Source organism: Rhinopithecus roxellana, chromosome 15 (genome assembly GCF_007565055.1).
Source record: "Rhinopithecus roxellana isolate Shanxi Qingling chromosome 15, ASM756505v1, whole genome shotgun sequence".
Lineage (NCBI taxonomy): Eukaryota > Metazoa > Chordata > Mammalia > Primates > Cercopithecidae > Rhinopithecus > Rhinopithecus roxellana.
Genome location: NC_044563.1, coordinates 404,127 through 415,830, shown reverse-complemented (window position 1 = coordinate 415,830; position 11,704 = coordinate 404,127). Strand labels below are relative to the sequence as shown.

At 54.7% G+C, this 11,704-nt stretch overlaps 1 protein-coding gene and 1 non-coding gene across 3 annotated transcripts; both read right to left on the bottom strand.

Moving 5' to 3' along the window:
• Nucleotides 1-5,468: 5,468 nt before the first annotated feature.
• RPLP2 (ribosomal protein lateral stalk subunit P2) lies at nucleotides 5,469-9,776 on the bottom strand. Of its 2 annotated transcripts, none has more exons than XM_030917598.1 (5): nucleotides 8,596-9,776; nucleotides 8,278-8,401; nucleotides 6,974-7,022; nucleotides 5,710-5,808; nucleotides 5,469-5,585 (listed from the first exon to the last, which is right to left on the bottom strand). In XM_030917598.1, exons 2-5 carry the CDS (start codon nucleotides 8,398-8,400, stop codon nucleotides 5,509-5,511), a joined length of 348 nt encoding a protein of 115 aa, XP_030773458.1. In that variant the 5' UTR covers nucleotide 8,401; nucleotides 8,596-9,776; the 3' UTR covers nucleotides 5,469-5,508. The 2 variants fall into 2 exon arrangements, with proteins under 2 accessions (XP_030773458.1, XP_030773459.1); XM_030917599.1 differs by having other exon boundaries at nucleotides 5,471-5,582.
• LOC115893766 lies at nucleotides 6,805-6,938 on the bottom strand. Its single transcript, XR_004053821.1, has one exon. It is a non-coding gene; the product is annotated as a small nucleolar RNA SNORA52 (small nucleolar RNA).
• Nucleotides 9,777-11,704: the final 1,928 nt, after the last annotated feature.

Below are 11,704 nucleotides of genomic sequence, written 5' to 3'. Positions count from 1 at the left end.
GTCTCTACTAAAAATACAAAAATTAGCCAGTCAGGGTGGCATACACCTGTAATCCAAGCCACTTGGGAGGCTGAGGTGGGAGAATCACCTGAACCCAGGAGGTGGAGGTTGCAGTGAGCTGAGATTGCACCACTGCACTCCAGCCTGGGCTACAGAGCCAGGTTCTGTCCCCCCCCTCCAAAAAAAAAAAAAAGAAAGAATAAAAAGAGGCTGGGCGCGGCAGTGGCCCACGCATGTAATCCCAACACTTTGGAAGGCCAAGGCGGGCAGATCACCTGAGGTCAGGAGTTCAAGACCAGCCAGGCCAACATGGCGAAACCCCCTCTGTACTGAAAATACAAAAATTAGCCAGTCGCAGTAGCACACGCCTGTAGTCCTAGCTACTCAGGAGGCTAAGGCAGGAGAATCGCTTGAACCTGGGAGGCAGAGGTTGCAGTGAGCTGAGATGGTGCCACTGCACTCCAGCCTGGCCAGGTAACAGAACATGACTTCTCAAAAAAAAAAAAAAAAAAAAACGCCGGGCACGGTGGCTCACGCCTGTAATCCCAGCACTTTGGGAGGCCGAGCTGGGCAGATTACGAGGTCAGGAGATGGAGACCATCCCGGCTAACATGTTGAAACCCCATCTCTACTAAAAAAATACAAAAAATTAGTTGGACATGGTGACAGACACCTGTAGTCCCAGCTACTCGGGAGGTTGAGGCAGGAGAATGGCGTGAACCCGGGAGGCGGAGCTTACAGTGAGCCCAGATCGTGCCACTGCACTCCAACCCACTCCATCTCAGGAAAAAAAAAAATGGCCGGGCGCGGTGGCTCAAGCCTGTAATCCCAGCACTTTGGGAGGCCGAGGCGGGCGGATCACGAGGTCAGGAGATCGAGACCCTCCTGGCTAACAAGGTGAAACCCCGTCTCTACTAAAAAATACAAAAAACTAGCCGGGCGAGGTGGCAGCGCCTGTAGCCCCAGCTACTCCGGAGGCTGAGGCAGGAGAATGGCGTAAACCTGGGGGGCGGAGCTTGCAGTGAGCTGAGATCCCGCCACTGCACTCCAGCCTGAGCGACAGAGCGAGACTCTGTCTCAAAAAAAAAAAAGAAAAAAAAAAGAAAAAAGAAAAAAAAATGAAAAATGAAAAAATGAGTGAGAGGAGGTCTTGTGGGGCACCTCAGGGGTTCTGGAGTGCTCCCCTGTGGGAAGCAAGGATAAGTTGGACTTTGAAGGGTAAATGAGCAGACAGGGCTGTAGCCCCTCCAGGCAGCCGACCAGGACAGGCGAAGATTGTGGGGGAGTGAGGGGGAGAGAGTAACTGAGCCCCAGCGGTGGGAGAGGGTCAAGCAGGGAGGACGTGACCATACTTGACTTGAAGAGACTCCTAGGATGGGCCCAGTGGCTCACACCTATAATCCCAGCACTCTGGGAGGCTGAGGTGGGGTGATTGCTTGAGTCCAGGAGTTTGAGACCAGCCTAGGCAACATAGCTTGATTCCATCCCTACAAAAAAAATTAAAAAATAGGCCGGGCACAGTGGCTCACGCCTGTAATCCCAGCACTTTGGGAGGCTGAGGTGAGTGGTTCACGAGGTCAGGAGATCAAGACCATCCTGGCTAACACGGTAAAACCCAGTCCCTACTAAAAAATCCAAAAAAAAAAAAAAAAAAAATTAGCCGAAAAAAAAAATTAGCCGGGCATGGTGGTGGGCGCCTGTAGTCCTAGTTACTCAGGAGGCTGAGACAGGAGAGTGGTGTGAACCCGGGAGGCGGAGCTTGCAGTGAGCGCAGATCGCGACACTGCACTCCAGCCTGGGCGACAGAGCGAGACAACATCTTAAATAAATAAATAAGGCCGGGCGCGGTGGCTCAAGCCTGTAATCCCAGCACTTTGGGAGGCCGAGACGGGCGGATCACGAGGTCAGGAGATCGAGACCATCCTGGCTAACATGGTGAAACCCCGTCTCTACTAAAAATACAAAAAAAACTAGCCGGGCGAGGTGGCGGGCGCCTGTAGTCCCAGCTACTCGGGAGGCTGAGGCAGGAGAATGGCGTAAACCCGGGAGGCGGAGCTTGCAGTGAGCTGAGATCTGGCCACTGCACTCCAGCCCGGGCGACAGAGCGAGACTCTGCCTCAAAAATAAATAAATAAATAAATAAATAAATAAAAATAAGTGCCAGGAGCGGTGGCTCATGCCTGTAATCCCAGTAATCTGGGAGACCGAGGCGGGCAAATTACAAGGTCAGGAGATTGAGACCATCCTGGCTAATACGGTGAAACCCCGTCTCTACTAAAAATACAAAAAATTAGCCAGGCGTGGTGGTGGGCGCCTGTAGTTCCAGGTACTCAGGAGGCTGAGGCAGGAGAATGGTGTGAACCCAGGAGGTGGAACTTACAGTGAGCCGAGATCCAGCCACTGAACTCCAGCCTGGGCGATAGAGCGAGTCTCCATCTCAAAAAAACAAACAAATAAATAAATAATAAAAAATAATAAAGGCCAAGCGCGGTGGCTCACGCCTGTAATCCCAGCACTTTGGGAGGCCGAGGCGGGTGGATCATGAGGTCAGGAGATCGAGACCATCCTGGCTAACACAGTGAAACCCCATCTCTACCAAAAATACAAAAAATTAGCCAGGCGTAGGGGCGGGCGCCTGTAGTCCCAGCTACTCGGGAGGCTGAGGCAGGAGAATGGCGTGAATCCGGGAGACGGAGCTTGCAGTGAGCCGAGATCACACCACTGCACTCCAGCCTGGGCGACAGAGTGAGACTCCATCTCAAAAAAATATATATATATGTAAAATAATAAAATAAAAAATAAATAAATAAACAAAAACTAAGCCAGGTGTAGTGTGCCCACCTATAGTCTCAGTGACTCAGGAGACTGAGGTTGGAGGATCGACTGAGTCTGGCCTGGCTGGGGGTGAACCATGATTGCACCACTGCATGTCAGCCTGAGTGAGAGTGAGACCCTGTCTCAAAAACCAAACAAGACTCTCCGGCGCACGTGGGGCCTCTTCCAAATCTTCGGATGGAGGTACACTGCGGCAAATGCACTGTGGGACTGGGGAGGGAGGGCCAGGGTATGGAGGGCGGAGCCAGGTGTCAGGAGCCCCCTGTGACTGGATTCTGGCGATGCTGCTGGAGCCAGCAGGGTTCAGGGTATGGTGAAGTAGGGATGGAAGTCCAGGGGCTCGTCAGGACAACCACTGACAGGGACGCCAGGGACTTAGGGTCCTTCCCTCTCCAAGGAGAGGCTGGGAAAGGCCAGGGTTCAGCCTTAGCCCCATTTGAGGGACTGTCGCCTTGATGGGTGGTGCTGCCCCAGTGCAGGGAGACCTCTGCTCCCATTTCCACACTGGGTCAGGCTGTTTTGGGTACATAATCTCCAGGCCCCTGGGAGGCTCAGGAGCCAGGAACTGGGCAGTCCTTCCCAGAATCCTGGCAGGGTCTGGGAGCACCCCGCCATTAGGACAAGCTCCAAGGGGCAGCTCAATGAGAAACCCCAGGCAGTGTGACGTCCCCCGCTCATGGTGACCTCCGGGCGAAATAGGACCCCTCCCTTCGGGATCCAAGGCTGGAATTGCCAGGTCTGCACTCTGAAGCCTAGGTTCACTCCTGCTGCGGGCCCCTTCCCCGAGCCTGGGCCATCCCCAGCACCAGCCTCACCCCTGCCCTGTTGTGGCGAGCACTGCTCCCCAAGCCTGGGCCATCCACAGCCCCAGCCTCACCCTTGCCCCATTGTAGGGAGCACTGCTCCCTGCACTCCTTAGCTGTACCTTGCTAGGGTCATTTCTCTTTGCTTCCTCCTCCATCTGCTGCCCCACCCCTACTACCCAGGTTCCAGCCTCCTCCACTGCTCACCTGGCTTTACTCCCACCCTAGTCTCTGCTTTTACGGGCATCCAAAAAGGCCTTTTTAAAAATATTATTAAGGCCGGGCACATCCAGCACTTTGGAGGCCGAAGCGGGTGGGTTGCCTGAGCCGAGAGTTTGAGACCAGCCTGCCCAACGTGGTGAAACCCCATCTCTACAAAAAGATACAAAAAATTAGCCGGGACTGGTGGCAGGCACCTGTAATCACAGCTACTCAGGAGGCTGAGGCAGGAGAATCACTTGAACCAGAGAGGCGGAGGTTGCAGTTAGCCAAGATCGTGCCACTGCACTCAGTCTGGGTAACAAGAGCAAAAGTCCATCTCAAAAAGAAGAAAAAAAACAAAATAAATAAAAATCACCTTGGATCCCTCTCCATCTCAGTACCTTCTGTGGCTCCCCGGCTCCCCTGACAACCCACATTGCTTCCCCTCCAGGGACTCTGCCTTACTGCAGGTCTTGGCTCCCCATCTGAGGGAGGCCTCCCCAAGTCACCCCAACTGTCTTCTGTGCTATACCCTCCTGTTTATCCTCCCAGAACTAAGGTGATCACAGAGCAGGTGCTCCCCACACCAAAGCCAGTTGGTGGATTGCTGACCCCAAGCCCAGGGTGGGAGCAGCAGACCATCTTCTGGGTGCCTACATTGGCAGGCAAAGACCATGAGGCCCGGGAGACAGTGTACGGAGTAGGGCCAGGAGGGCAGAGAGGCTGGGAGGGGTGGGTGATGGCCTGTCCTTAGCCCCATATTCCAGGCCAGAGCCTGTCAGGGGAGGGCAGGCCCACCCCGAAAAGACCTAGTTCAGTGAACACATGGCCCTGTGGTCACTGCCCACAAGCCCTGGGCACATCTGCCCAGTAAGGCAGGCGTTGGCTGTGAACGGCAGAAAAACAAGCCTGAGGAGTGATTGCCCAAGTTGCTCAGGGTATTATGGCGGAGCCATGACCCCTGCAGGGAAACCCAGGGGCGTACACCACCCCCAAACTGGACTCACTTCCTGCATTCACTTGTAAAGCCCAGGAGCTACCAATCCTGTCCTTGCAAGGCCAGGCACCAAGCCACCCCAAAGACAGAGCCCCGATTACGCAAACTCCATTTCAAATCAGGTTCTCTGCTGTTCTTTTTAGAGGCAGGATTTCTGCCGCTCAGGCTGGAGCGCAGTGGCACTATCATGGCCCACTGTTAACTTCAACCTCCTGGGCAAGTCATCTTTCCATCTCAACTTCTCATAGCTGGGACTACAGGTGTACACCACGCCTGGATAGTTTGTTTTTTAGAGATGGAATCTTGCTATTTGCCCAGGCTGGTCTCAAACTCCTGGCCTCAAGTGATCGTCCCTCCTCGGCCTCCCAAAGTGCAGGGATCATGGGCACGAACTACTGTGCCCAACCCGTTCACATTTTGCTGGGGTCTACTCAAGAGCTAGGATACCGCTTAAGGCCCACAGGAAGGGGTCCCAGGCAGCTGTGATGCCCAGACTCCCCTCCTCATGCTCATTTTGCACCAGAAACCCTTCCCCAACACCATGTTGTCCACACTTCAGCCCCAAACCTGCCCTCTTTGATGCGAACCTGGGCAGAGGCTACCGTCTGACAAAGTGCTCATGGAATACTTGAGATATGTGTAAAAAGGCTTTATTTGCAGGAGAGCAGGAATTTAATCAAAGAGGCCAAATCCCATGTCATCGTCTGACTCTTCAGACTCCTCCTTCTTCTCATCTTTCTTCTCCTCTGCTGTGGAAAAAAGGAGAGGCATGGTGAGCACTGCCCAAGTGCCAGGCCATTCCCCCCATGGAGACTCCACTACAGCAACAGTCTGAGCCCCAGCCCCTTGCCCACTCGCCAGGCCACCACTTACCTGCAGCAGGTGCGGAACCAGCAGCAGGCGCTGCAGAGCCTGGGGCAGCGGAGACGGCCACAGCCCCACCAGCAGGTACACTGGCAAGCTTGCCGATACCTACGGAAAGCAGAGAGGTGAGACCAGAGCAGCTGCCCAGTCTGGGAGGCTGTTCCACAGGGAAGTCAGATGGCCCCAGGGATAGCACAGAGCACCCAACATATATGGACCCACCATACGCCAGTGTCTCCCGTTATTCTGGAACACTCCCTCCCCCAGCCACTCCTCAACAGGGACTTTTCCTCTCCAGAAACTTGCCTTCTAGGAATTAGGCCCACACTGCCTGCCTGCCCACTTTCCCTACCTCCACCCTCAGATATCCGTTGGACAACCATGGTTTTTTGTTTTTTATTTTTTGAGACGGAGTCTTGCTCTGTTGCCCAGGCTGGAGTTCAGTGGTGCAATCTCGGCTCACTGCAAGCTCCACCTCCCAGGTTCATACCATTCTCCTGCCTCAGCCTGCCAAGTAGCTGGACTACAGGCACCCACCACCACGCCCAGCTAATTTTTCATATCTTTAGTAGAGATGGGGTTTCACCGTGTTAGCCAAGATGGTCTCGATCTCCTGACCTTGTGATCCGCCCGCCTCGGCCTCCCAAAGTGGTGGGATTACAGGCGTGAGCCACTGTGCTCAGCCTGGACAATGAGCATGCTGCTCTAATGTCCACATCTCTGGCCACAGCCATGAGCTCATGGCTTGGCCCGTTTGCTGAGCCGGCCCTGTCCTGGTCACATGCATGGAAAACAGGAACAGCTGCCCCATCAGCTCAACTTCCAAACAACTCCCACCAGCTCAGCTGACGCCAACAAAAAACCATCTGCCCAACAAAGAGGCAAGGAGCCTGTGACCATCCCTGGCACCCGCAGTCCCTGCCCCCAGCTCCTTCACAGAAAACATGCGGTAAGAACTGCTGACATGAACTCAGTTCTCCAGACACCAAGCTTCAGAGAAATTCTGGGGAACGGCCTCAGGGCTAGGGGCAGCCAGGCTTCAGAGGCAGGGCCACCTAAACGTCTACTAGGAACACAGGGTGCCCCCTGCTGCCCTGCTCCTGGGAGTGTCTAGAAGCACCCAGGACACGAGCCCACTGGAGCCCTGCCGACTCCTCGGGTGAGGCTTCTAGGGTGCTCTGGTCCACAAGCGAAACCTGGCAGGCCACAGACGGACCGGCAGGGATTAGGATGGACCATGAAAACAAACGAAAGCCCCTCCACATCAACTCACCCTGGGCAATGACGTCTTCAATGTTTTTTCCATTCAGCTCGCTAATAACCTGGAGCAGACAATCACACAGCTGTTACCAGGGAAGTGCAAGTGTATCCCTGGCCCTATCCCTTCCAGAATCACAGCAGGACTGGGTCCCCCACATAGGAATACGCCCCGAAGTTTCTAGACCTGCACTGCCCAAAGGGAGCCACCACCCTCACTTGGTAAGTGATATAAAAATAAATGGACACTAGGTTTCTTAGACTCAGGACTGAGAACGGAACACACGGTGTCTCACCGCTTATGTTGACTACTCACAGGTATCTTCAACACGGGCAAAATAAGCTGTCAATGAAACTGCCTTTGATTTCAGGCTGGAGTGCAGTGGTGGGATCTCACTGCAGCCTTGACCTCCTGGGCTCAAGCGACTCTCTCACCTCAGTCTGGGACAACAAGTGTGAGCAACCACACCCAGCTGATTTTTTTTATTGTATTTCAGAGACAGGGCCTGGCTCTGTGGGACTGCAGTGGCACAATCACTACTCCATGCAGCCTTGACTTCCCAGGCTCAAATGATCCTCCCACCTCAGCCTCCTGAGTAATGAGACTACAGACGTGCACCACTGCCTACAACTATTTTTTTTTTTTTTTAACTTTTTCTGGAGACCAGGTCTTACGATGTTTTCCAGGCTAGTCTTGAACTCCGAGGCTCCAACAATCCACCCGCCCTGGCCTCCCAAAGTGCTGGGTGAGCCACTCGCCAGGACTGCCTTTTTTCTTTGTTTTTTAAGGCATCTTATGCATCTCATCTGTATTAAACGTCCAACGCTCATTATTCACGACTTTGCCTCGTACCCCTCCGGCTTACTTTTTATTTCTTCCTTTTGAGACAGGGTCTCGTTCTGTCACCCAGTCTGCAGTACAGTGGCACAATCTTGGCTCAGTGCAACCTCCATCTCCCGGGTTCAAGCGATTCTCCTGCCTCAGCCTCCCAAGTAGCAGGGACTACAGGCACCCACCACCACGCCTGGCTAATTTTTGTATTTTTAGTAGAGATGGGGCTTCGACATGTTTGCCAGGCTGGTTTCGAACTCCTGACCTCAGGTGAGCCGCTCGCCTCGTCCTCCCAAAGTACTGGGACTACAGGCGTGAACCACTGCACCTGGCCCCCACCCTGCTTACTTCTCTACCCGAGAAATCGCCAACTGGACTGAAACAAGCCTCTCCCCGAACCCTCCAGCATGTGGCCGGATCAGGCAGAAAAACCGCCTGTATGGAACACTGGGGCTCTACGGCGGCTGCGGGGCAAGGGCGGCAGCTACCTTGTTGAGTCTGTCGTCGTCCGCCTCGATGCCCACGCTGTCCAAGATCTTCTTGATGTCCTTGGCGCTGGGGGAGGAGTTACCCCCGAGGGCAGCCAGCAGGTAGGAGGCGACGTAGCGCATCCTGGGGCGGGCGGAGAGGACACGACGGGGGAGTTACCCCGGTGGCCTCCGGCCTGCCCACCCCGGGGCCGCCGGACGAGGCCGCGTGGGGCTCGACCAGCAGGCCTCCGTCCCGGAAAGACCCCGCCGCCCACCTCGCATCCCCGCGGACCCCGCGTCCCCAGCCCGCACCCCAGGCCGGGTCACCACACTCACGCGGCGGCGTCTGCGGCGGCGGCGGAGAGCCCTCACGCGTGCGACCTCTGCAGTGTCAGGGAGGAAAAGGAAGGCGCCGACGCGAGGGGCGGGGGTAAACCGCTACCCAGAAGCCTCCGGGACCCGAGCGGGGCGCCGCATGAGGCGCCTCAGAATGGCGTCACGAGGCGCTCAGCCAATGACGACGGAGGAGAAGCCATTGACACTTCCCCCCGCCCCCTTTGGCAGTTTCCGCGGCACAGGCGAAGTGCAGTAGTTCCGGAAGTGGCTGCTCTTATAGCATGGGGCGAAGGTCCCCCGAAACTCGTGGTGGCGACGGACGAAGCGAGCCCAAAGAGACTGCATCTGCCTTCGGTACCTAGCGCCCCCAGCATGCCACGCGGCGCCTACAGCTCCCAACATGCAGCGCGGCTGCCACGCCCGGGACGCAATCTTTGCCCGCGAACTCCAAGTCCCATGGTGCACCGCTGCCGGAAGTGGCCTGCGCCGCCGGCCTACGCGGAACGGCACGTGGGCCCGAGCGGAGGCTGCTCGCGGTAGGCTCGCCCTGACTCTTTGGTGGTTCCCTGGCCGCGGCGATCGCAGGCCCCATGTCCAGCCGGGCTCAGTGAGGTGAGCCAGCCGCCTCGGACTTAGCGACTGCAGCCCTACCTGGGAGGCCACCCCCGTCCTGCGGGGCCAGGGCGTCCTGCCAGAGGACGAGCGCGAGCCTTAGAGGGCAGGACAATGACGTGAGGCAGCGTCGCCCACTCACCCCTGGGAAGAGTGAGGTCCGAGCGGTCAGCCCCTGCGCTGGCCGCTTTGGCCCAGAACTGACCTTGGTGTCCATGTGGACATAGCACATCAGGGGACCCTGCCACATTCTCGGGTCCTGGGAGGGAACAGGGTTGGCCCTGCCTCCTAAGGACTTTAGTTCTTGTGCGAGGACGCAGGAGGTGAATAAGGAGGCGATGCGAGGGATAGGGACAGAGCGCGAGTTGGTCTGGGCAGCCTGAGAAAGTCTGAGATGAGAGATAAGGAGCCAACCCTGCCAATATCCGGGGCTAGCACCAGGAACAGGGAGGGGTCAGATGGAGGTATCTAAGGTGCTAGCAGGCAGCGCCTGCTCCTGTGGGGCTCAAACAACAGTGCAAACCCTGGGATGTGTATACATCAAGCACTGGAACTCGACTTCACGGTCGCCTTCTGTGCCCTCGGTGTCATTACTTCCATTTTATATATGAGGCAGTTGGGTACAGAAAGGTTTTCTTGCTCGAGGTCACACTTCTGGGATAAAGGCGGGAAACCATCTTGGGAACAATGTGACTTTTTTTGTTTTGTAATTTTTGAGACTGGGCCCCATTCTGTCGCCCAGCCTGGAGTGCAGTGACTGGATCACAGCTCACTACAGCCTCAAATTCCTGGGATCAGGTGATCCTCCCACCTCAGCCTCTTAGCTGAGACCACAGGCCTGTGCCACCACACCTGGCTAAAATTTTTTGGTAGAGAGCGTTGTTGAGGAATGGGCTCAAGCGATCGTCCCACCTGGACCTCCCAAATTGCTGGGATTACAGGTGTAATCCTAGAGTCACCATGCCTGGCCAGGATTATGGTTTCATTCAATGTTTTAAGCAAGTCCCTTCACATTGGTGTGCAAACATCACCACTATCCATCCCAACTTTTTTTTTTTTTTTGATATAGAGTCTCTCTCTGTCGCTCAGGCTGGAGTGCAGTGGCGCTATCTCGGTTCACTGTAAGCTCCACCTTCCGAGTTCACGCCATTCTCCTGCCTCAGCCTCCCAAGTAGCTGGGACTACAGGCGCCGGCCACCACGCCCAGCTAATTTTTTGCATTTTTAGTAGAGACAGGGTTTCACTGTGTTAGCCAGGATGGTCTCGATCTCCTGACCTCGTGATCCGCCTGCCTTGGCCTCCCAAAGTGCTGAGATTACAGGCGTGAGCCACCGTGCCCGGCCCCCCAATTTTTTTTTTTTTTTTTGAGGAGTCTCGCTGTTCCCCAGGTTGAAGTGCAGTGGCATGATCTTGGCTCATTGCAACCTCCGCCTCCTGGGTTCAACCGATTCTCCTGCCTCAGTCTCCTGAGTAGCTGGTATTACAGGCACCCACCACCATACCTGGCTAATTTTTGTATTTCTGGTACAGACGGGGTTTCACCATGTTGACCAGGCTGGTCTCAAACTCCTGACTCCAAGTGATCTGCACACTTCGGCCTCCCAAAGTGCTGGGATTACAGGCACGAGCCACTGTGCCCAGCCCCATCTCTTTTTTTACTTTTTTTTAATTTTTTTTTATTATCCCAAACAAACTGTACGCATTAAAGTCCCTATTCCCTGCTCCCCCACCCTTGATAAACACATTCTACTTTCTGTTCCTATGATTTTGACAATGGTAGCACCCCGTAAGACTGAAATAATACAGTATTTTGCCTTTGTGTCTGGCTTTTTTCATTCAGCGTATTTTCAAATTTCAAGTACCTACCTAAAAGGAAGATGCTAAGACAAATTTAATATAAATACAGAGTAGTTTATGTGGGCCAAGCTTGAGGATTATGTCCTAGACATAGATTTAAGTTGCCCTGAATTTACACTTGGATGAGCAGCAGATATAAGTGGATTTTTAAAATTTATTTTTATTATCATTTTTTTGAGATGGCATCTCGCTCTGTCACCCAGGCTGGAGTGCAGTGGCGTAATCTTGGCTCACTGCAACCTCTGCTTCCCAGGTTCATGCCATTCTCCTGCCTCAGCCTCCCGAGTAGCTGGGACTACAGGCGCCCACCACCACGCCCAGCTAATTTTTTGTATTTTTAGTAGAGATGGGGTTTCACCGTGTTAGCTGGGATGGTCTCGATCTCCTGACCTCGTGATCTGCCCGACTCAGCCTCCCAAAGTGCTGGGATTACAGAATTGAGTCACCGCGCCTGGCTTTTTGTGTTTGTTTTTGAGAGGGAGTCTCACTCTGTCATCCAAGCTGGAATGCAGTGCGGAGATCTCAACTCACTGCAACCTCCACCCCCTGGGTTCAAGCCATTATCGTGCCTCAGCCTCCAGCTGGGAGGATTACAGGCGCCTGCCACCAGACCCGGGTAATTTTTGTATTTTCAGTAGAC

Coding starts and splice junctions, on each gene's coding strand:
- RPLP2 (XM_030917598.1), bottom strand. CDS start 8,400: ATGCGCTACGTCGCCTCCTACCTGCTGGCTGCCCTCGGGGGTAACTCC. Junction 7,023..8,277: donor ACGACGACAGACTCAACAAG/GTAGCTGCCGCC, acceptor TGTCTGCTCCAG/GTTATTAGCGAGCTGAATGG. Junction 5,586..5,709: donor TGGTTCCGCACCTGCTGCAG/GTAAGTGGTGGC, acceptor TTTTTTCCACAG/CAGAGGAGAAGAAAGATGAG.